The sequence below is a fragment of the Saccopteryx leptura genome, chromosome 4 (genome assembly GCF_036850995.1).
Source record: "Saccopteryx leptura isolate mSacLep1 chromosome 4, mSacLep1_pri_phased_curated, whole genome shotgun sequence".
Classification (NCBI taxonomy): Eukaryota; Metazoa; Chordata; class Mammalia; order Chiroptera; family Emballonuridae; genus Saccopteryx; species Saccopteryx leptura.
The window spans coordinates 204032130-204055655 of NC_089506.1; the positions used below are offsets into that span (position 1 = coordinate 204032130).

Below are 23526 nucleotides of genomic sequence, written 5' to 3' on the forward strand. Positions count from 1 at the left end.
TCCCCCACCTGGAAAAAAAAAAGCCAATGTGGTTAAGATTAATGTACACAAAATCTGGATGGTGGGTACCTGAATGTTTGCTCTCTAGTCTGAACTTTTCCAAACCCTTGACGTTGTTAAAAATGAACAAACGGAACAGCGGGATTGCGGACAGGAGGGCTGGGAGGACAGACAGAGACTGGGCAGAGGGGAAGGCTCAGATGTCCCTGAGTGGCAGCACTCACCGGCCCCCGGAGGTCGATGAGCTCCTGCCTCATCTGGGACACAAGGGCTTCCTTGGCCACCAGGGCCCTGTGCAGGCGCTCGTTGAACTCGATCAGCTCACCGTGCATCTCCGCCACCTGGAACACACAAGGCCGGACAGTGAGGCTCAGAGGGCAGACCCTCCCCACGGCTCTCCCCACCTGGGCCCACCGCCTGTCAGCAAGGCACCAGGAGGTTATCTGGGTCGGAGACAGCGGTGGGGTTCAAATAACTTAACAGCAGTTCTCTGCCCTAATACCTGTTTTAAGTATAAAGAATAAGATATATTGAAAGGTAGTTTATCATTTCATGCCTTTAATACTTAAGAACAATAAAAGAGGTACACAAAACTAGATTGTTATAAGAGTTTTAAAATATTAATGAAAAATATTAAATAATACCTGACAAAACAATAAAACTGTTACTTAAGATATCTCCAATGACAGTTTGTCATCCTCCAGTTGTTTGGCACTTTTTCTCTTTATATTATAGATTTGTTTACTAAAGTAACAAATGTGAGGAAATTAAAACGTAGTATTTCATCAAAAGTATAATGAGTTTTATGAAATGAGTAAGTACATATTACAAGCATAGTTCCATCAAAATTTTTTTTCACCTATGGATGGACTGAACATTACTACAGGCGCTTAGAATACATTGTTGCTCCGATGAACGTTAAAAAGAGTAAGGAATGTAAATTTGTGATTTCCACATTGGGCGGCTGCCCAGGCACCCACCTTAGAGAGAATCCTGATTACAAGGGCCATTTTAACAACCAGTTCGCCAAACTCAACAAAAAATTAGGTATCAGTTCTGCTGAACCAGTGTGAACCGGCTGAATCCCACCACTGGCTGGAGACATAACACTGCTCACAGGCGAGCTACACAAATCCACCCATAAGTCGAATACTTTTTTCACCTGGTTGATTTAACACTACAGAATTGACAGTTCCCAGTTTATGATCCGGACATGACTGTATCAGGTCATTTTGTACCTTTGGCTTTTATTCTTAATTCATGAACACTTTTCTAGCAAAGGTTTTCTTTCCAATCTAAGTTATGTCTGGCAAGAATTTCCCTGCTGGTGGCACAATTAGAATAACTGACCATTTCTGTTCATCGGGGCCTTGGTTCTGAAGACCAAGAATATAGAGCCAGAGCCTTGTTGAGACGGTGACAGACACAGCTGCAGCAGCACAACCACCCTACAGTCACTGCTTTCTCCGGGCCAGGAAAACACTTCTTGTGCACCCCGCGTCTTCCTTACACCAGCTCTAAGAGGCGGGTATCATTCCCACCTTACAGGAAGAGAAACATGTCGTAATTTAATGCACTGGATCAAAGTCATATAATTAGTGAAGGACTGACTCTGGAGCCCTGGCTCTTGGTCACCGGGCACCTGCCACGATCCTACCACTGCACTGTGCCCACATGCAACCCAATCAGGCCGGCTGTTAGCCCTCAAATTTTTCCACATTCATGCAACACTTTTGGCTGATCCAAATAAATAAAAATGGAGGGAACCATAAGGTAATCTATGATTGATGTACAGAATGAACAACAGGTCTTTCCAGTTGTAACTTACAAAAAACACAAAGAAGCCTTGGCTGGGTATCTCAGCTGGTTAGAGCATCGTCCCAATACATCAAGGTTGCAGGTTCGATCCCCAGTCAGGGCACATACAGGAATCAACCAAGTAGTACATAAATAAGTGGAACAACAAATCAATGTTTCTCTGTCTCTTTCTCTCCGCCCCCAAATCAATCAATAAGAAAAAACACACAAAGATACCCTATATGGTTAAGGCATTTATAAGGTACTCTATATAATGCATAAGTATCAGACCATTTGCAATAAGTACTTTACATAACATATAAAATGTACTGTCAGAATTAAGAAGGAATATTGGGAGAGGCTTTTTTAAAAAGGGATCGCTAACTGAGTCTTGATGCCTCCGGTAGGAATAATGGAGAGTGTTCCCTCTTTTTGGTTATATTGTTACATAAAGGGTAAAAGACAAAAAAGGAACTACACCAGAATATTAACATCCATCGAAGTCCATTCTTTCTACTGTTTCTTACTTTTTCCTTTCCCAATAAAGCAATCTCTTATTTATCAGCCAGAATAACCACCTAGACACCTTAAAAGAATTAAAACTCTTGGCCCTGGCTGGTTGACTCAGCAGTTGAGTGTCAGCCTTGCATGTGGAAGTCCTGGGTTCGATTCCCGGCCAGGGCAAACAGGAGAAGCGCCCATCTGCTTCTCCACCCCTCCCCCTCTCCTTCCTCTCTGTCTCTCTCTTCCCCTCCTGCAGCCAAGGCTCCATTGGAGCAAAGTTGGCTCTGGGCACTGAGGATGGCTCCATGGCCTCCAACTCAGGCGCTAGAATGACTCCAGCCACAACAGAGCAATGCCCCAGATGGGCAGAGCATCGCCCCCTGGTGGGCATGCCAGGTGGATCGGTTGGGTGGATGGAGGAGTCTGTCTGACTGCCTCCCCACTTCTCACTTCAGAAAAATACAAAAAAAGAAAGAGAATTCAAACTCTCCACATGAACCTAAAGGGAACATGGTGCAACCAACGTGAAATCTACCAGGTTCTCAATTATAATCCTGAAGCTGCCATTAACTGGCTCAGTGAAGCCCCTCTCTGGGAATGGCACCTTCTGTTCCTCAGGTGCCTACCTCTCCCAGATGGGTGTGAAATGCAAAATGGAAGTGGCACAGAAGACACAGCATTAGTCATGCAATTAACAATGGGAGAAAAATCTCTGAGCCTTTACGCTGCTTTTTCTATTGTACAGACCCAAAATTAATATCCTCCAGTTGCCTTGTTCCTTTTGTATAAAAAAAATGCTTAAGATGATCTTCTTTTGCCCTTTCACAAATAAATACACTATCGCTAACAACGCCTGTGTGGATTCTCTGCACGGTAAGCACATAAGCTCTCTGTGCGCTTCCCCGGGGCTAAGAACCCACTTACCCGCAGTTAGCAGGAAACACACTACTGGCGCTATTACTGCTGAATACCTGCTAACATGCCCCACAAAATTCAAGCTTTAAATAAACGCCAGTCTCATTTCTAAAGCAAAGCAGGCTTTCGCTTAGTTTTTGTTTTGCAGCGGGAGCCAGAGTGTTAAAACAATTTTCCATAAATGCATAAAACATCAAAACATCCCAGCTTCAAGTGGTGTTTATCGCAAGCTGTCAAAATCCTGGTTCTCTCTTGTAGCCAGAACAGTGACTTGACCATGTCGGTCAAAGCTTTCATTTCACTGGGGAATGGGGCGAGGGGATCTGATGGTACTGAGGGGGCAACATTTGATAAAATAATTTCCAGCAACCATTAAAACCACAATGTTCATTGTTATTAAGCTCAGCTCTGAGAATTGTCATGTTATATCCCTACATACAGCTATTGATTCAAACAGCTTTCATCTTACACAAACCACACCGCACTTAATGTTCCTCAAATAATTCTTTCCAAAGTCTGGAATAACTAAAAATGAATTCAAAACTCAGACTGAGCCTCAGAAGAAGAATCTGAGGTCACAAATAGTTCCCATTACCATAAAAATAAGAGCAGGCTACACAACCACTGCCGACTAGAATTTCTATTAGGTTCTGAGGGCACTTACAGGTCTCATCTGACCTTCATTCCTTATTTCCAACAGCCGCACAGAATTGCGGGGAATTGGACCGAGAGAAAATAGGTGCCCTCCAAACCATTCTCTGCCAAGAGGCACTGATCTTCCCAAAACAACATCCTGACATTGTCACCTGCTGTTTAAAACCTTCAATGCTTCCCGCTGTCCTAAGAATACACCTTCAAGACCCGGCCCGGCCCCTCTAGCCCCTCTCCTGCCCCCTCCCTCAGTGCCTCACTGGCTTCACTCAGTCTTCCGTGCTCCCTAAACACGCTGAGCAGTAGGGCACACCCCGTGGAGGAAAGGTCAGGTACAATGGCTCTGAGGTCGACAGGAAGGCAGTTGAGAGAGGTAGTTAAGGGCTCAGATTCTGGTGCAAGACAAGCCTGTGCTTGATCACTTACGGACAATGTGCCCTGATAAAAGTCATTGGATCTCGAAGAGCCTGAGGTTATTCACCTACAGAATGGGAATTAGAAATTACCCACCCCTCACGGGGCCACTGTGTGGGGGGAACGAGCCACTGCTCTAGGCAGCCCAGCACCACATCTGCGCTGGCCCGTGCTCAGGGAAGGAGAGCGGATTTCACCTGCTGGGCACAGAGAGGGAAATAGAGGAGCACGAGGATGGACGGGTCTCCAGGAGCCAGATGGCAGGGGCCCCGTGTGCGGTACCAAGGCGCATGGACAGCTGCGGAGAAACTGCCTATCTCCTGAGAGGGAATGTCACCGACAGAATTGCTAGCCATCTGCCAGGCACTGTTCCTGGTGCTGGAGCAGGCAGAGAGTCACGGGATTCACGTCCCACAGGTCAAGTCACTGAGCGCTCAGGGAGAGGACAACTTGGAAGAAAGACAGTGTCAGGGAAGGCCTTCCCCGGGGCAAACACCGAGGAGGCCCTTCTCCAACTGGTCCTGGCACATGCCAGGCAGCCTCCCTGGCTGGTCTGTGCCCTAAATCACCGCGGGCACTCCCTGTGTTCTGGCCCTGTCAATGCTCTGGGCCGCTCTGAGAGTCAGCTGTATTTCTTTCTATTCTCAACACTTTTTATTTCCTTGAAAATTAATTTGAAGACAGTTAAGGAGGAAGTGACATTTGACACTAAAGAAAGTGACAAATCAAAAGCAAATTCCAAGTGGAGATACACTAATCACAGCTGATGCAGCTTCGACCACAGACCAACGTGGGCCAGAGGGGTGAGAACAGAGCCCTGATTCTCAGAATGGCCCAAGGGAGTCACCTGGCCGGAAGAGGACGGGGCTCCTCAACTGTGCTCAAAAGTGCACGACGCGTAATGAATAAGGTGCGAATGCCTATCAGTCACCACTTGGGTTTCATCCTTTGGGCTGGTGAGAAGATGGTACCATCAAGTCACAGGGATGTTTAGCAACAGCTATCAAACTTTTAAAATCCCTCTTCTGTGACTTGGCCAATCCCTGCTGGAGAGTTATCCGGCCCCTGTATTTATACGTGTGCTCAACGCAGTTTAGTTCCAAATGGCTGGAACCTACCAAAACGCCTAACTGGGGACTGATGAAATATATCCAGTCTGCCACTCTCTCCCAAGGCCCGCCCCTTGGCAGACATCACTAGTCAACAGCAGCACTCCTCCCTCAAGCAGCCATAGCCACTGATCAGTGTGTTGGCGTACAAGATGACACCCATTTGGTATCCCTGGCATAAAGGACAGAGGGAAGGAAGGTAACATTTGAGTTGTGCTTCAGGAGACTGAGCAATCCATTCCAGCTGGAGCATCAGGGAGGATGGTCTCCAAAAATAATGTGCCTGTGAGAAAGCTTTTAAGTCTGTGAAAATCCCAGAAATTATCATAATTACCTGCCAAATCATGACAGAATGATAAAATTAAAAAAAAAAAAATGCCTCTGGCATTTCCTTTCATTTCAGAATGTTCTATCTAATCACATTGAAGTAAATCATGCTTTGCTCTCCTGCAGCTCCCTAACAGACCCCTCCAGGGTAACTGGACCAAGACACCCCGGCCCAAAACTGTGACGTGACCGCAGCCGAGGCTCTTCTGGTCATATACACACTCTCCACGAACGTGTACTCAGACGCCTCAGAACCTAGTGTTGATAAAAACGCACGAGCTGGTGTTGGTCCCATTCACACCGCCTGTGGGGAAGGATCTGGAGTCTTCTTTGGTCCCGAGGACGCTGCACCTGCCTCTGTAAAGACCAAGACCTCACCGTTTGCCTTAACACACCCTGGAGCCCCAACTGCACACCAGGCCTTCCCCCAGTGTCACATCCGTCAGCTCACGGGACCCCGCGACCCCCTGCAGTGTGTGGGCCTGCTTTCCTAACGAGGCCTGGAGGCTCCGACAGTCCGAAGTAGCAGGGTGGGACGGCCACTCTGTGTTCTTTCAACTCCGTCTTCGGGAGCCGAGTGTGTCCCACAGAGGAGGAGAGTAGAGCAGGTGGCCCAATGGCGCCCTAAGCAAGCTGAGCATCAGTCACACGGAGGGCTTCTGAGAAATGCAGATTTCTGGGCCCCACTCCCAGAAATTCTGACTCCGTGAAGGGAGGCATCTAGGGGCCCCAGTGCCCATGATGAGCCATCAGATTTGGGAGCCACAGCAAAGACAAGGGGAAGGGTCTCACACACTGGGGTCTACACAGCACTGGGCCCTCCCCTAGTTGTGGAAACCAGTTGTTCAGTTCATTTGTCCAATAGCGATATCATCAAAGCTCTTCCACTTGTCAGATCGCAGCCACTGAATTCTCACTGAGGTGAACAAAGCCACAAGCCAGAGACACGCCGCCTCGAGCCTGCCAGCCAGCAGCGGACGGCAGCGGTGGCCACGTGCAGCGCGGTTGCTCTGGGCAATGACACAGACGTCTGCAACAGTGCTGCCCAAAGGGGTCCGTGAACTGGGGCTGGGAGGCTAACTGCTCGCTACCAGCCTGAGATGAATGAGCTCAGAAACTGAAATTAAGAATGCAGAAACATTTAAAGCAATTTCATGCTGCTGTGAAATCCAAGAAATCCATAATTTTTCTAGATTTTTTTAGTAGTTTACAAAAGTATCAGTCTGCAATGAATTGGAAATTTTTTAAGTTGGTTCTTCACCACAGATAGTTTGAGAAGCAACTATTGATATATACAACATATACGCTATATCTGAAATGTCTTGCATTAATTAGTAGATAGAATGATGAGTAATGATGCAAAAAGAAAGCCAAAATATGACCATTTTGGATAAAATTTAGGTGTTGAAAGATAAGACAGCTCCAATGGTATCAACATCTGTTGTTCTTTTAGATGCATATACATTGTTTTCTGGTAGTGTCAATTTAGGCTTGAAGACTAAGGAAATTAAAAATGGTAACTGAAATAGGGCAAGTCCAGACCTAGCCCAGGACACAGGTCACGGAAGTCCTCAAAAATCAGAGCGGCCCTCACTCTCTCTGACCCTGGCTTGTTGAGCCCTTTCAACAATTGCCTGTTTGTGCCCATTTCCCAGAGGAGAAAGGTGAGGCTCAGGGGCTAAAATTACAAAGCTCACAAGTGACAGTGGATATTTCAACTCTAGTTATAATGGCGCTAAAGCCCTTGTCTTTTATATTATGTGACCCATCAGACAACAAATGAATAGCCCAGGAAGAGAATACTGTGCCCATTTGGGGGTGGAGGAAGCTGAGGTTCAGAGATGCACAATGACCTGTACCTAAGGCCACGCAGCTATTCCCCCACAGAGCCAGAGCTGTAGACCAGGTTTCTTGCTTTCAAATCTAATCTGTTCCTCCACTGGGAGCCATGAGACTCCGAAAAGACAAGACATAGGACAGTATCTGTACAGTGGCGGTGAGGAGGGGAAGTCGGCTCAGGGAGCACTCACTCCGCATCGGACTGCTTGACCTTGTCCCAGTGAGGTACCTCACTGGCATCCCATAGCTCCCTGGGGTACGTGCTATTTCTAATTTTATAGCTGAGGAAACTGAGGCACAGAAAGGATAAACATCTTGCCCTAGGCCACACGGAAAGCAAGCAGCAGAACTGGGATTCAAATTTCTGAGTCCATGTCTTGGACTCCCTACCCTGCCTCTCAGCATACACCATCACCAGCATGCTGTCCTGGCATCTCAAGACACCAGTGGACCAGCAGGGGACCCGAAGGAGACGACGAGCCTGGGACCAAGGACTGAGAGCATCACTCAAGGCGGAGGACACCACCTCTCTCTCTCTCTCTCTCTCTCTCTCTCTCTCTCTCTCTCTCACACACACACACACACACACACACTCACACACTCACACACTCACAGAAAAGGCACCATCTCAGGCTGCTCCCACAGCCTTCTGCGACCCCAGAGGCCCAGCCTGGCTTGTTACAGGCCCCTCTGCAAACACACTCCTCGTGGGGGTGCGGCCAGTAAGGGCCTTCCTGCTGCAGTCGGGCCCTCCTGTGGGGTTCAGGGGCCAGAGGAGAAGCTAGAGAAGATTCTGGGAACTCCAGCAGCCAAAGACGAACCTTCTTTAAAATGGTTTTGCTTCATGTGAAGGCATTTTGGAAGCCAGTCTCTAAATGACAAAACCAACATGAAGACATTCAGGGGGCTGCCAGGCATTACTGGGGGACACTCAGGATCAGCAGCCATCTAAGTGGGGACACCTCAGATGGGGTACAGAAAAAAGAGGGGCTTGAAGGTCCAACCTAGGTCCTGTCTGCTCACTGCTGTGTGACCTTCAGTAAGTAATTTCAGTCTGTGATTCTGCTGTCTTGTCAAATGAGGACACTGTCCTCTACTGCACAGATTTGTCATGCAGAACAAAAAATAATAGAGTGTGGGTAGCTATCCAGTGCCTGCCACAGACAATGATCCTTAAATACCTGTTAACAAGCAGTCCTGGGGTCAGGCTGTGCAGCACACACAGCAACCTGGAGGTAGAGCCGTAGGTCCATTTTACAGATGAGGAAAGCGAGGCTCAGAAAGGTAAAGTGACTGTCCAAAGTCAGCAGTCTGCAATGGCGTCAGTCTGACTCAGGAGCTTGCAGCCCTGTATCTTGTATTGTCAGAGCCCCCCTGCCTGTTGCTTTGATTAAACTGCACGTGGGGCTGACCCCAGGGCTTGCTCAGGCTTGTCCTGAAGAGGCAGAAGCCCTGGTATCTGAGCAGTGATCCTCCTCGACATCACGTGGTAGAGCCACCAAGCCACGCTCTCATCAGCAACCCATGGGGCGGAGACATTCTGCAGGGCCGCCGAGACAGTGCCGTGCGGGCTCTGCACGCAGGGCCGCCAAGCTAAGTATATAGATGCTGGTAAGGAAACCCCAGTGATGAGTCCACACTTAAAACAGACTCCCTTAATCTCCTCTGTAACAAGCCCCTCTGTGCTCAGAAGCCAGAGCTTGAGAGAAGAGCTACTTAAAAACATTTGGCTGGGATTACGCTTTAATGGGAAGAAAGAAACACCCAGAACTAACAGCAGCTCAATTAATAATGGGATGCCTCTGAGAAACAGATGTTTAGGTAATTGTTACAGCTCCGATGTGGGGCTGGTCTTCATTTCCCTGACAGGCGACCTTTCAGAGGATACACAAGGTAAGTGGGGCGGGAGGGCGCCCGGGGCAGCAGCGCCTAACAGCCCAGATAACACTTCTTTCCTGCCTTCCACTAATGACCCTTAAGGAGCAAAGGCAAAAAAGACAGAAATGGCGATAATAAAATAGCGGCCAACACCTTCCTGGAGGTTGTCTGAGACAAATGAGCAATGACAGGAGACAAAAGCAAAAACAAGCCGTGAGCTCTAGCCCTGCGCTGAGAGACGCACCCATATAAGCACGTAAGAGGCAGTGTGCAGCGTGGAGCTTTTCAAACAGCCTCCCTTCGGCTGTCACCGTCCTGTTGGAGCATTCGGAGACTGCGCGGCACGGTGCTTAAGGTGCAAACCCCGGAGCCCGGGGACCTGAGATTCAGCCCCTACTCCAGCAGTGACTTCGAACCGTTGCTTTCACCTCTCTGGGCCTCAGTTTCTCATCCATAAAATGAGGGTTGTAAGGGTGTAAATTTCAGGGTTTGTAAGCTTTAAATGAGTTACTATATAAGGAGTGCTTAGCTTCGAGTGTGGCATGTGTTCGTATTCCAGACTCTTAGCCATTATTATGCCCTTAAAAGAGCACCGACAAAAACATTAAGTGCCACTGTTTCCTAAAATCCACAGCCTTACCCTCTCAGATGTGTCCCCTCTCCTCCATCCCTGTCACGCAGGCACCCCCATCTCCCACCCAGCAAACATGACAGCCAGCCCACGCCATCCTGTGGCCCTTTTGTTCTCCACTCCACCCCCCCCCAAGCTGATGCTCAAACAGCCCCCCTAAAACTCAAACTGGATCATGTCTCTTCTCTGGATAAAGTCGCTATTTTGACAAATAAAAGGAGATGGTAACTGCACTTTGCTTTCACAATGGAGGCGGGGCCATAGAGGGTCAAGCACAAAGTAGGACTGGACCAGAGAGGTGGAGCTGGGTGGGGCTGTGTGGTGGGTACGCTGAGGTACAGCAAACTTCCTTCGTAATCTAGAGCTGTAACATCTCTTTCAATGGCTTCCCTCTAATCTCCTTGGCATGGCTTTCAAGCAATGGCAGGAGGGGCGAGGTGGGAAGGGGAGGGGAGGATATATTTCAAGGGGACTGACATTGATCAAATGAGATTCTGTCCTGAACCTCCACCTCCACCTCCCTCCCATTCACACATCTTAAAACCCTACCCACCCTTCAATGCTTATCTCAGATCTCAGATTATCTCACCCCAACCCCTCTGATCCACTCACCCATCTTCTCCATAAATGAGTTCTCAATAGTAGGAACAGCACTTGCTATTTTCTGAGCACTTACTATATATGTCAAGTACTTTCAGGGCCACAGATAAAAGCTCTTCTGCACAAATAAGAAAAAGGCTCCCCCTCTGAGTTGTCACAAGCCTGTGAGGCCTAGTCTCAGTGAGAGGAACATGGGCTGGATATAGAGCCCCACTGTCCCCGGGGCCACATGCCCTTATGCAGTGGACATTGACACAACCACATGCAGCAGCCTTAGACAATATGCTGGGTGCTAGTGTCGCTCCAAATTAAGGAGGCTTAGGTCCTTAGAACACTTGCCCATAGTCACACAATAGTCACACAGAGGTGATCACAACAGGTGACACCCAGATACCTACTATTCCTGTCACACAGAGCTCCCACAGGAGGGGGTGTGGCCCTGCCGTGCTGAGCCTTCATGCACCCCCGCAGACAATGCTGTCCCTCAAGCCAGTCCCAGTCCTGGCACAGAGCACAGGATCTACTGCACTTATCTCAATTGGGGCTGCTGCCAAAGCCAGTAACAAAAACAGATACTTCCAGGGCTGATTATTTCTGCTGGACTCACGGGGGAGGGGGATGAGGATAAGAAGGCAAAGATTCTGTTCTGTTAACACAGCACATAATGTAGTTCACCTGGCATCACACAACGGTTGTAATTATAATCTATTGCAAGTACAGAACACTGTGCTCGGCTGGGCTTGTCAAAATGGGTCAAGAATTATTTTTAAAGGCTCTGCTGGCCTCTCCTTTCTAAAGCACTGCTGCTACAGGCTTGTTACAAAAGGGACTATCGATTTCCAAGGATCCAGGGTTGGAAGGCAGCTCAGCACTGGCCTCTTCTGCCTCCCAGCACAGAAAGCCTTTTCCAGCCTGTTTGGGGGAGGGGGGTGGGAGGGGCCACCATCATTCAGAACAAACATGCACTGAGCACATACTCTGTGCTGGCTCCAGGACTAAGCACTGCCCCTTCATTGGCTCATGCAAAGTCATCCTTATGAGGCTCAGCCATAGCATATTCCCTTCCTTAGAAATTCATGCCCTGGCCTGTTGGCTCAGTGGTACAGCGTTGGCCCGGCGTGTGGATGTCCCGGGTTTGATTCCCAGTCAGGGCACACAGGAGAAGTGCCCATCTCTCGCTTCTCGCTTCTCGCTTCTCTCTCTCTTTCTCTCTCTCTCTCCCCCTCCTGCAGCCAAGGCTTGACTGAAGCGAGTTGGCCCCCAACACAGAGGTTGGCTCCATGGCCTCCACCTCGGGTGCTAAAAAATGGCTCTGGTTGCTGCAATGGAGCAAGGGCAGAGCATCACCCCCTAGTGGGCTTGCAGGGTGGATCCCGGTCAGGGTGCATGCGGGAATCTGTCTCTGCCTCCCCTACTCTCACTGAATAAAAAAATAAAATAAAATAAATTTTAAAAAGAAATTCATCTTTAATATCTAGACATTCTCAGATTCAACCATTCATCAAATTTCTATTGAGCATCTACTATCTCCCAAGGCCTGTTTTAAGCACTGAGGACATAGTGGCAAACTAAAGAGATAAAAAAATCCCTGCCCTGGTGGCTTCTATGGTCTGGTTATTGAGTCTATTAACAGAAGAGGGGCTGGGGCCTTACACAGGCTTAGTCCTGGTCCAGACTAATAAACAGAGGGCCTGAGGTCTGAACCCAGAGCCCATGCTCACATCCATCACACACTACACTCTCTCGGCTCTGGGATCAATACTTTATAAGGCTCCTTCTACCTGTGGCCGCGTGTGCCTCCTGCACGCTTCCGGGACTCCTTCATGAGGCCAGCGGCACAGCAGCAGCACACGGAGGTGCTGGGAGCATGGGCCGGGGGGGGGGGGGGGTCCAGAAGACACGACCGGAGGCTGAGCCCTGAGGGCAGGAGGAGTGAGCCAGCACGAGGCTGGAGAACAAGTCCGCACCCAGGCGCACCCCTTCCAAGGCTCCGCGCTCATCTGTTCTGTCCTCTCTCTATGAAGCGGCACTCGGTCACAGCGAGGGGGTGGTGCTGGCCGGGGAACCCATGGCCCAGCCCTGATTCCGAGCGCCCCGTTGGGCACACACAGCAGGGGCTCACCATGGAACAGCTTCCTGTAATTCCTGAGAACTAGTTCCGGACCAAGGAAGTGTTAGAACAGCACACTCACTCCCCAGCTCGGTTTTCTTCAGAAAATACTTCATCTTCAATGTTGCATTTATATTTATTGTGTCATGTGCTGGAGAGCACAAAATTTCATACAAAGATGTAAATTCTGAAGTTATATGGCCCTTTGTCATCTTCTAATGTCTCCCAGAAATCAGGGGAAGCCAAGTATGCATTTTTAATAATATTCCCTCAGAAGGAATACATGGAGACCTCCTGAATATTTCAAACACAGCTCAATAAATTATGCCCAAGTTTCAAAAGAAAGACAGCAAGTAAAAAACATTAAATTTTATGAGCATCAAAAAACGCTTTTCTCCCTGGAAAGTCCCTTTCCCATACCAAACGATACTTGCTTGAAGAACAGCCTTCGATCAGGACCACCTTGCCTCCCCCAAAGTGAAGTACACAGTCTCTCCCTCATGCAAGGAAGGTCGTGCTCAAGTATAAGTGGGCAGTGTGGGGTCCGTGGTCTGGAGGATGAACTTGCAGCTGGAAGGCCAGGATTGGGATCCTGATCAGCCATTAAGTTGCTGCATAACCTTGAGCAAGTCATTCAGTCTCTCTGGGGCTCAGCTTCTGCATCTAAATATGGTAGCCACAGAAACACATCCATCACAGGGTTGCTCTGAGGATTAAATGAGTTGGTACACCTGATTTATTAATGTCATCCCATTACCATTAATAAAAATTTATTTAAAAAAAAAAAAAAAAAACCTTCAATAAAAAAACATTTGGCAATAAAAAAAATAAAAATAAAAAAAAAAATAAATGAGTTGGTACATAACCAGGGCTCAGTAAACAATACTGCAATTTTAATTCAGATTCTTACAGCTTCTATTAACAAAAATAAATGTGTCATCTTTAAAACTGCTTTAAGTCCTATGGTCTTCACAATGGAAAGACAAGATGGGAGGGTAATAAAAATAAAAACATGGAAGTTAAAGGCAGATAGACTGGGTTAGAATCTGGGACCACACTTGGCTGGTTGTGTCCATGAATAGGAGAAGCTATTATTTCTCTGCATTTCTGAATCTTTCAAAGCCTCACTGTTTCACCAGCAAAGTGGAGATCATAACCTCTTCTCTCAAAGGGGTTCTGTGGGAGGCAACTAAAATCATATATATTTAAGTAATGAGAGTACGACCTGGCCCTCCACAGGCATCCAGCAAACATCAGTTACCTTTCTTCCTTCTACAGAGGACCCAAGGAAATGTAACCTTTCCTCTGAGTCATTCAAGCCCTCATAACATATTTAGTGAAGATAAATGCAACAATATCTATGTTCCACCCCCCTCTACTGACTGCAACAGAGTGGCCCGTCAAATGTGATTTTCCTCTGCTTTCTATTATTTGAGCAATCAGTTGCCCAGTAAGACCACGCCGCCTCCCAGAGTCTGGAGAGGTAGAAGGGAGTTCACATTTTCAGCAGCGTCTATCCAGCTAGGGGAGCAGGGGGCAGGCCTACATTTCTTTCCCTGTTGGCAGAAAGCACTGGCCTGGAGGTGACCTGGCTGGCTGTGCAGTCAGGAGCCACAGTTGCTGTAGCCCTAAACTGGAAATTACACTGAGACAACCAATGGGGCCTCACCACAGAGACACTGATGCGTGGCCCACATTCAATCTGCTCCCCACATCTCCCAGCATCCCATGCAAGCTGGGCACAGGGTTTTGAATATTCTGGCCAGCAAGTTCCAGGCAGAAGTTACAGCTGCTGTGTGACCCTGTACCTGTCTCCTCCCCCATCAAGTGAGAAAGCCATGTTCTCTAGGGGCTGTGACATGGGGGAGCTTCTGTCAGCCCGAAGTCCTGAGTGACCACATGGAGAAGAACTCTCCCACTGTGGCCCTGGATAGCCCACATTAGACACACAGTATGGATGGGAAATGAACTGCTATTCTGCTAACCCGCTGAGATGAGTGAGGGGCTGTTTACTACTATAGCAGAACCAAGCCTACCCTAACTAACGCCATCCTTCAGTTTGGCAACTTTATCTCCCTGACTCTCCAACGGTGGACATGAATGTATGCAAAATGACACAGACGCCAAAGAAGTTTCTGTAAGGCTGCTTTACAACACCCATGGGAAGTAGGTCTCTTGTTCCTTCCCTTTTGCTGAGAAGGAAACTAGACTCAGACAAATCATATTAAATCATTTGTTCAAGGTCATACAACAAACAAATTGTGAAACCACAATCTGAACCTAGGTCTGTCCATCCCGAGGTTTGTGTTCTGTCTACCATGTGTGCCCAGAAAACACTTTCTAATGTATTTCACCTTCTGTGAGGGTCCCCAGTACAATACAGCTCTCTCATTGGGCTCCAATGATAACAGTGACCATAGGTCAGGTACGTTCTATGTGGCAGACGCTGTTCTATCTAGGTCCTTCATCAACATTCCTGCTCTGTAATAGTCACATTTCCTATGGCATTATTCCCATTTTATTGGTAAAGAAATGCAGGTTTAAAGAGACTATGGGCACAGTTCTTAGAATGTGATGGGGATATAAACAAAGGAAAGATGCTGACAGAGGTGGGCAAAGGAGGTTAAGAAAATTTAATGGAGGTAAAGAAAAATACCACGTGTAAATGGTTACAGAATTATAAACTCAGAGATAGTCCCTTTCAGAGGATCCCTGGCCTTCAGGAGCCCACAAAGATAGCTCTGTGCCCAGGACACTACATGGCTAGAGCGGCCTAGTCAGATGCTCCTTCTTGAGGTGGAAAGGGGAGGAGATAATGTCTTCAGGGTCCTCCCAACTGTTCTAGCCTTTTATCTACCTGGCAATCAAGAATAAGTAAATGATAATAACCACACAATGTCCCTGGGTAGTCACTCTGTACTAGGTGAACCAAAGGTCAATTCCTCCATAACTTCAGTTTCAAACCAAGATCTGTCCAGCTCAAACTCATGCTCTTCCCACTCCACCTCCTCCATCCATCCATTCATCCATTCATCCATTCATCTATCCATCTACCCATCCATCCACCATCCATCGTCTATCTATTCACACAACAGGGAAATGTTTACTAAGCAACTACCGTGTGCTAAGCACTGTCTAGACACTTGGGATACAGTAGTGAACAAAAATCTCTTCCTCCCTTGAGTGTCATTCCAGTGGCCAATTATAAATGCTAATTGATCAAAGGACAGGGTGTCTGTGCCCAGTCAGTGGGAATGGGGCTTCAAACAGAAGATCAGGCTTCCACTGACTCCCTGCTCCCTCTGCAGAGTCCCAGCTGTGCATCTGGAGGATCACCTACGTTTCCCAACAACTAGCTTCCACTCCAGCAGTTAGTTATTCCAGGAGGGGGCGGGGGGGGGGGGGGGGGGGACGAAGACCATGAAGGTGAAAACCGAGAAGAAAAAGCAGCAGCAGCAGAGGACACCTCTGGCTGAGAATTGGAGCTGTTCATTACATCTTAAGTCAGAAGAACTGTAAGACCCTCACCAGCATCCCTCAGGTCGGACAGCTCTGGATTCTCTCGCCTAGAATCAACTTCCCTCCTCTTTAGCTCATGGCACCCCATTTTCCCTGCAGAAACACCCATGCTCCACTCTTAGCTCAAACCGTCTGGGGGAGGGAGCTGGCGACACTCCCCCCAATGCTCAGTGGGTATATGCCCTGGCCCTACCAATCAGCATGACACCCCCCTGGCCACAGTGATTGGCTCCAAGGTGGCAGGAGACTCAAGCCAATGGAACTCAGTTCCAAGAACCTTGTTAGAGCTAATAGAAAAGAACCACCCTCTTATCACCAGAATGGCTAAGATCGCAGGATGTAAGCCTGGAGCTGCCGGAAACCATCATGAGGGAGCGTCCGCCTAAGAAAGGAGCACAAAGAAGAGAGGAGGGACAGCAGCAGAAAAAGAGCACCCACTATGTCATTTGATCCCTAGGGGCTGTGGCGCCGGAGGTTACACGAACCCTCAGGTGGACATCAAATGTTTATATGAACCACCACACTTCATTTTTTGTGCAAACCCAGTTTGAACGGGGTTCTCTGTCACTTGGCTTAAAGGATCCTGACTAACAGTGCCACCAAGTAACTATCTAGTCTCCACTTAAACACCTCCAATCACAAGAAACTCACTGCCATTCACCTTTACAAAGCAACGTTAGTACGCTCCTCCTTTCTCTGAGCTCAAAGTCATTTGTGCCGAGTCCTAGGACGGGCCCACGAGGACCAGAGTTGGAACAAGTTCAGTCCCTCCTTCCACATGTCATGCCTTCCTTTCAGGCATCTTGGGTTATGCATTGTTAAGTCTATTTCTTTCAAACACTTTTACTGAGCAAATATTCCATGTGGTCCTCCCACATGTAGAAAGTAAGATGGAGTGGGCTGTAGAGAATTAGATACAGTCCATCTCCCAGGACCTGAGCCAGGGAATCAAAAGGTTTGGGATGATGTCTTTTATGAAGACAAATATCTGTGGCTGATTCCCCCGTGGTGGAATGGGGCAGAGGCTGTGGATTCAGGCAGGCCTTCTGTGAATGCTACTGTGTGACCTCACACAAATTACATCATCTCTCTGAGCCTCAGTTTTCTCATTTGTAAAATGAAATGTCAATGATACGGAATTTCCAGAGCTCTTAAGAGTCTGTGATATATCGCACAACCCCTGACAGGCAGCAACAGCACAGTAGGAGAAGACAAGTTTCATTGTGACAGGAAATGGATCGCCCCAGGGAGGCAGCTAAGGGCGGGCGGGGAGCCCTGCTGGCCCCGCCCCAAGGAGCTTGGTCATTTACCAGCCAGGTTCTCACAGGGCAGAGCTCCTTCTCCCTCCAGCCCTAGGTCTCCCAGTCACCCACTCACCCACGGACTCGTTAAAGATGTGGACTGCATTTCCAACACTCTCCTTTTCAAAGAAATTGGAGGGCTTGCCTCCAGCAAGTTAGAAAGGTGATCAACCTCCCACCTTCATAATGACTCAACCCCTGAGAACACCAATGAGACACTTAGGTAGGAGTCAACTTATGCTGAGAAAAAAAATCATTGTGCATCCATTCCCTGACGCACCGAATACTGTCCGGCTGCAGAGCCCTCCTGGGCGGCCCAGGAAGCCGCTGCAGAGAGAGCGCGACGTTGGCCCAGGCACGCAGCACGTTCGGGTTGGAGCAGCCAGGGAGGGCCTCGGGAATGCTATTCAGCAGTTACTCAGCCCCAGGACCATTCACTTGGCTCTAGTTTGGGGGCAAAATCTGTTTGTTTCCTACTCCTAGGACCCAGGACGCACTGCTACAGACCCGGATGCTGAGGGAAGACACTGAACACGGCAGCCACCGGGTGAGGACAGCCAGCACCAGGGCTTCCCCAGCAGACAGTGGCTCTCCTGTTGCCGGGCAGACCGCCGCCTCCTGGCCACAGGCAGACGGTCCTCACGGCTCCGTTCAGCCTCGGGGCAGGTGGGTCAGGAGATGTCTGCAAGCCTTCTCCTTCACAGTGAGCCCGTAGGAGTCTCATTAGGTGAACGCAGCCAGCGCCAAGGCTCTAAACGCCATCTGTACAGTGGTGACTGCTAAGCTCATCTCCCGGGCTGGGAGCCCCAGACTCCTCGGTCCACTTACTCAGCAGCTCCACTTAGACGCTGACAGGCACCCAAAACTTCCAAGTGAATGACCTGAAAACCAAACTCTTAAATTCTTCTCCCAAATCTGTGTCCCCTACAGCCTTCCCCACGGCATCAAATGACAGTCCACAGGCTCGAGCCAGTAACTTTGGGGTCACCTGGACTGTTTCTCTCAGAGCCACTCACAGCAAGCTGACAGCTTTCCTCTCGGAGTGACGGGGAACCCAGCCCTCTCCCCGCCGTCTCCCACTGGCACACTGGTCTCACCTGGGCTCCTCAAAAGCCCCCAGGCAGTCTTGCTGGCCCAGCCGTGCTCTGCCCTGCCCTGCCCTGCCCTGCCCACAGAGTGGCTTTGCTCCAAACCTGCCGCCGCTCCCGGAAGCTCCGAGTACAAGCCAACCCCGCACCACCTGACCAGGCCCTTACCTCTCTGACCTCTTCTCACACCAGTGTCCTCCCCGCCATCTTCTCCAGCCACAGTGGCCCCATTCCTGTTCTTTAAACACAAAGGCCTTGCACTCACTGTCCCCTTTGCACAGGACTCCTCCCCCAGGTAACTAACCTGCTGACTCACTCCCGGCCCCCAGCTGGGGGTCTCTGTGGCCTTCCAGGTCCACCCAGACACACTGGTCCTCCCCACCGTCACTCCCTACCCTCGTTCCGGTTTTGCTGTGCCCTTACTACCATCTGACGGCTGTTTCCTCACACCCCTGTATCCCCACAAGCGGTAAGCAGCAGGAGGGCAGCGGCCTTTGTCTCCTGTGTCCACTACCATACCCTCAGTGCCAGAAACAGTGCCTGACACGTGGTCGACACTCAATAAATGCGTGCAGCATGTGGGGAGAGAGGAATAGAAATTACTTATACGCACTTTATAGATGTTAAAAACCAAACATCCAGGACATTGGAACTCCAGGACTTACTTCCACAGGAATGAATGGCCTTCATTCTCACACCTCTCCCTGCACGTAAGTTAGTGCTAAGGACTGAATGCTTGTGTTCCCAACCAAAGCCATATGTTGAAATCGAATGAATCCCCAATGTGATGGAATTAGGAGGTGAGGCCTTACGGAAGTGATTTGGCCACGAGGATAGAGCCCTTGTGGATGGCTTAGCTCCCTTAGTCTGCTCTGGTTGCTATAACAAAATACTGCAGACCGGGTGCTTATAAACCATGGAAGTTTATTTCTCACAGTCCTAGAAGCTGGAGGTCTGAGATCAGGTGCCAGTAAGATGGGGTTCTTCTTGGCTGCAGACAGCTGATTTCTCACCGTCTCAGAGAGGCTAGGGAGCTCTCTTGAGCTTCTTTTATTGGAGCATTAATCTCACTTCTGAAAGCTCTGTCCCCATGCGCTAACCACCTCTCACATGCCCCACCTCCTGACACCATCAACGTGTGAACACAAACGCAAAACCCCTCTCTACACCCGCTCTACAGGTTCTGGCAACTTCCGGCACTGTTAATGGGTACCAGTGATGCTTTCTGACCCAAGACTGTTGAAAAGAAAAATAAAAGATGTGTGGCCAGCAGAAAGGGGACAGGCTTGAAGGCAGGGAGCTTCAGGGGGCCCAACCTCCATTATTCCCTGCTATGAAACAGGGCAGGCTGACTGAACTCCTGGGTTTGGGGTCCTGATGCCCCCCTCGTGGAGGGTTAGGAGCATCACTTCAACAGTATGTGTATGTGCAGTCCCATGGCCAGCGCCTGGAGTGCAGCAGTGTGCAGCAGAGAGGACCGGGGAAGAGAGGGGGAGGGAAACCCAGGCACCCCGCCCGCGCTGGCTCCTGGCTCCTCATACACTCCGAACCAGAAAGGTTCGTTCTGAAGCCGACAGAACACTCTGGGGGCTCTTCAACGAGATAAACGGCAGTTTCCAAACGTGACATCCTCTCTGAGCCCTCACTGCCATCCTCCAGGTCGCCCGCCTGGACATGCACAGGCCGACTGCCTCCCAGCGCTCTCACCCGCTGTACCGACGGCCGACGCACTGCTGGTCTGAGACCGCACATTCTGTTCCTTCCACAAGGCAGGTGCAGGCTCTCTCCGGCCTCCCCCGAGCCAGACACCTTCGGGGCTCTCACCCGCTGTACCGACGGCCGACGCACTGCTGGTCTGAGACCGCACATTCTGTTCCTTCCACAAGGCAGGTGCAGGCTCTCTCCCGCCTCCCCCGAGCCAGACACCTTCGGAGCTCTCTCCTCCAGAAGCCCCACTCCCCAACTCCACCCGTCCCTCCAACTGGACATGACTGGTTTGTCTTCAACCTCCAGTGGGGTGGGCCAAGTGTCTCTCCTACAGAACGGCCTCTGCCACCTCTGCCCAGGGCCTGGGCCCTTCTCCTCGGCCCCCCAAGTTCCCCAGAGTCAGGGATGTTCACCGCAGTATAAACCCCATGCTGTCCAGACCATCCTATTGCACGCAGGAAGCCTGCTGTGTTCAGTAAGTTTCATGACTCTGAGTACAGATAACAGGATGGGGCCCGCAGCCAGTGCAAGATGACCAGTTCCAGCTCAACACAAAGCCAAACTTCCGGCGGTGACACGTCGCCCTCCAACAGGCTGCTGCACGGTGCTGAGTTCCCGCCAACCACAGGTTTCTAAGCAGAGGCTGGGCTCTGCCAAACTTTTCAGCCTAATTCCACACTTTTTTTTAAACTCACTTGCCCTGACACAATGCCATCCTTCTAGCTTCTCCAGTGAGCAGGTCCTGCCTCAGAATCCCAGTCTTCTGTTCACTCGGCTGGGACTACCCTTCCTCGCTCTTCTTTGTCATCACTTGGGACTCAGCACAGTGTCACGTGTGCAGGGACCATCCCCAGGCCGCCTGTCTTCAGAGGCTCTTTCCAGCACTGGCTCTCGTTCACATCACACCTGCACGTAATCCCTTCCCCTGGAGTATGAGCCAGACCCAGTGACTTAGTTCTGAACAAACAGAAAACGGCAAAGCCTTGAGACACCACTGCTAAGATTAGGTTGTGAAAGACTGACTTCCCCTTGCATTCACTCTCTGCTTCTTCCCCATGACCCCTTCATGAAGCCTGCTGCCACGTGCTAGCTGAGAGGCCCATGTGGGAGGAGCTGAGATCCGGCAGGGAACTGGCTTGTGATCGATCAGTAATGACGTACAAAAGTTGGATGGGAACTTTAGCCACAAATCAGTAGTAACAAATCAACAGTTGTTGTAAACCTCTAAGTTTTAAGTAATTTGTTGCACAGAAATAGATTAACCAGTGCACCTAGACTAACTTGGTTGTTGACTTACTTACAGTCTCTTTCCTTCGCTAGACAGAAGCTCCACAGAAGCAAGACCAAGTCTGTTCCACATGCTCACCTGCATACACGTGTGCATGTACATACACACACCCACACCAGTGTCTGGCAAAGGCACTCAATAAATACTTGTGAAAAGACAAAATAAATCAGCAAAATTTCTACCAGTTAGCAGGTTACTAAGGTCTGTGGATCTCACCCCCTCCAGTGTTAGGGTTTCATAACATCGGCCATGCTTGTAAATTGTCTCCTGGGAGAGCTCCCCGGGAGGTTCTGCAGTGGGGCTCCACATCGGGGAGAACATGCAGAAGTTATGGGCTAGCAATTAATAGCTGACATTTGTGGACATGTGTCAAGCATGGCCTATGAGCTGTGTCACTGAATTCTCTCACATTCAGCCGGGCATCATTCTCCCTCGCTTTACAGATGAGGGCAACCCCCTGAAGGGCCCAGCCAAAGCCACCCTGCTAGTCAGCTTCAGAGCCAGGTCGGCCTACTTCCCAAAGTGGGAGCTTCCCTCCACGCCACCCGGAACCGCAAACTACTGCTGCGGCAAAATGGGTCTGATGAGCTGGGGCAGCTTCGCAGAAGTCCCCTCTCTGAGCAGTTTATTCTGGGGAAGGAGCTGGCATGGGACTTCAGTATTGACAGGCTAATATAGACACATGTGGCTTTGTAAATTTAGCCAGAAATCAACATAAAACAGGTCTTTTTTTTTTTTTTTTAGAGAGGAGAGAGAGAGACAGAGAGAGAGAGGAGAGACAGAGAGAGAGAAGTGGGGGAGGAGCTGGAAGCATCAACTCCCATATGTGCCTTGACCAGGGTTTCGAACTGGCGACCTCAGCATTTCCAGGTCGACGCTTTATCCCACTGCACCACCACAGGTCAGGCCCATAAAACAGGTCTTTAAAAACAACTTGTCGCTCAGCCAGGGCATTAACACACAAAAGTCACCGGTTTCAGGAAGTTAAAAAAGAAATCACTAGAGAAGAGACTGAGGATGGGGCTGGAGAAGCTCCCAACTCGACCCCACACTGGTGACCGGGACGGGCAGAGCTCCCAACTCGACCCCACACTGGTGACCGGGACGGGCAGAGCCGGTGAGGGCGGGGCCTGGGGCACATCATCCATTCTCCATCAGGGCCTCTGCCTGGACGGAGGGTGTTGCGCCAGACAGGGACCGTGCGGAGCACACTAGCCGCCCGTCCCCTCAGTTTCAAAGGGAGGCCTGAGCTTCTCTCAACTTTCAGGATGGAGGCCTGGAGGGAGCTGACTACAGTCAAAGAAAATACTGTATGTGCCAAGGACTGTGCCCCTGGGGACACCGCTCAAACGGAACAGGCACTTCTGATCTAATATGGTAGCAACAGATTACATCAAATACAACTTGAAGGTCACCTAATATCCCTACATCTCATCTACTCCTTGATTACATGTACACACACACACACACACACACACACACACACACACAGACCTCTAAGCTGCCATAGGCATCTGTTTACTTCCTACTATAATAGTTATTCCTCCTTCTTGCAATAGAATCCATCCTTGCTTTTGTAAAACCTAAAAACCCAGAAACTAAAACAAATGATGAGCAGGCTTAACTACATAAAAAGTCAAAACTGTAGTATGAACAATGACCTGAAGCAAAGTCAATGGCCTAGGTTCAGTTACATGGGTACTGACCCATGTTGTCACACAGGGCCCTGGATCAGAAGGGGCTTAATTCTCCATGTTTGTGATCATGAAATTTCTTAGTAATTTTATGTCTGAACTGGTGCTTTGTAAATGAAGTCTGACGGGGCCGTGGAGCATATGTATAAGCAGA

General features: G+C 49.4%; 1 protein-coding gene across 1 annotated transcript in view; it reads right to left on the reverse strand.

Annotated features, from left to right (window-relative positions):
• The window catches only part of SNX29 (sorting nexin 29), a 563948-nt gene that overhangs the window by 195799 nt on the left and 344623 nt on the right, over positions 1-23526 (reverse strand). The window contains exon 16 of the mRNA XM_066382590.1: positions 225-341. Coding sequence (XP_066238687.1) covers positions 225-341 — 117 coding nt within the window. The remainder of the gene's footprint in view (positions 1-224; positions 342-23526) is intronic.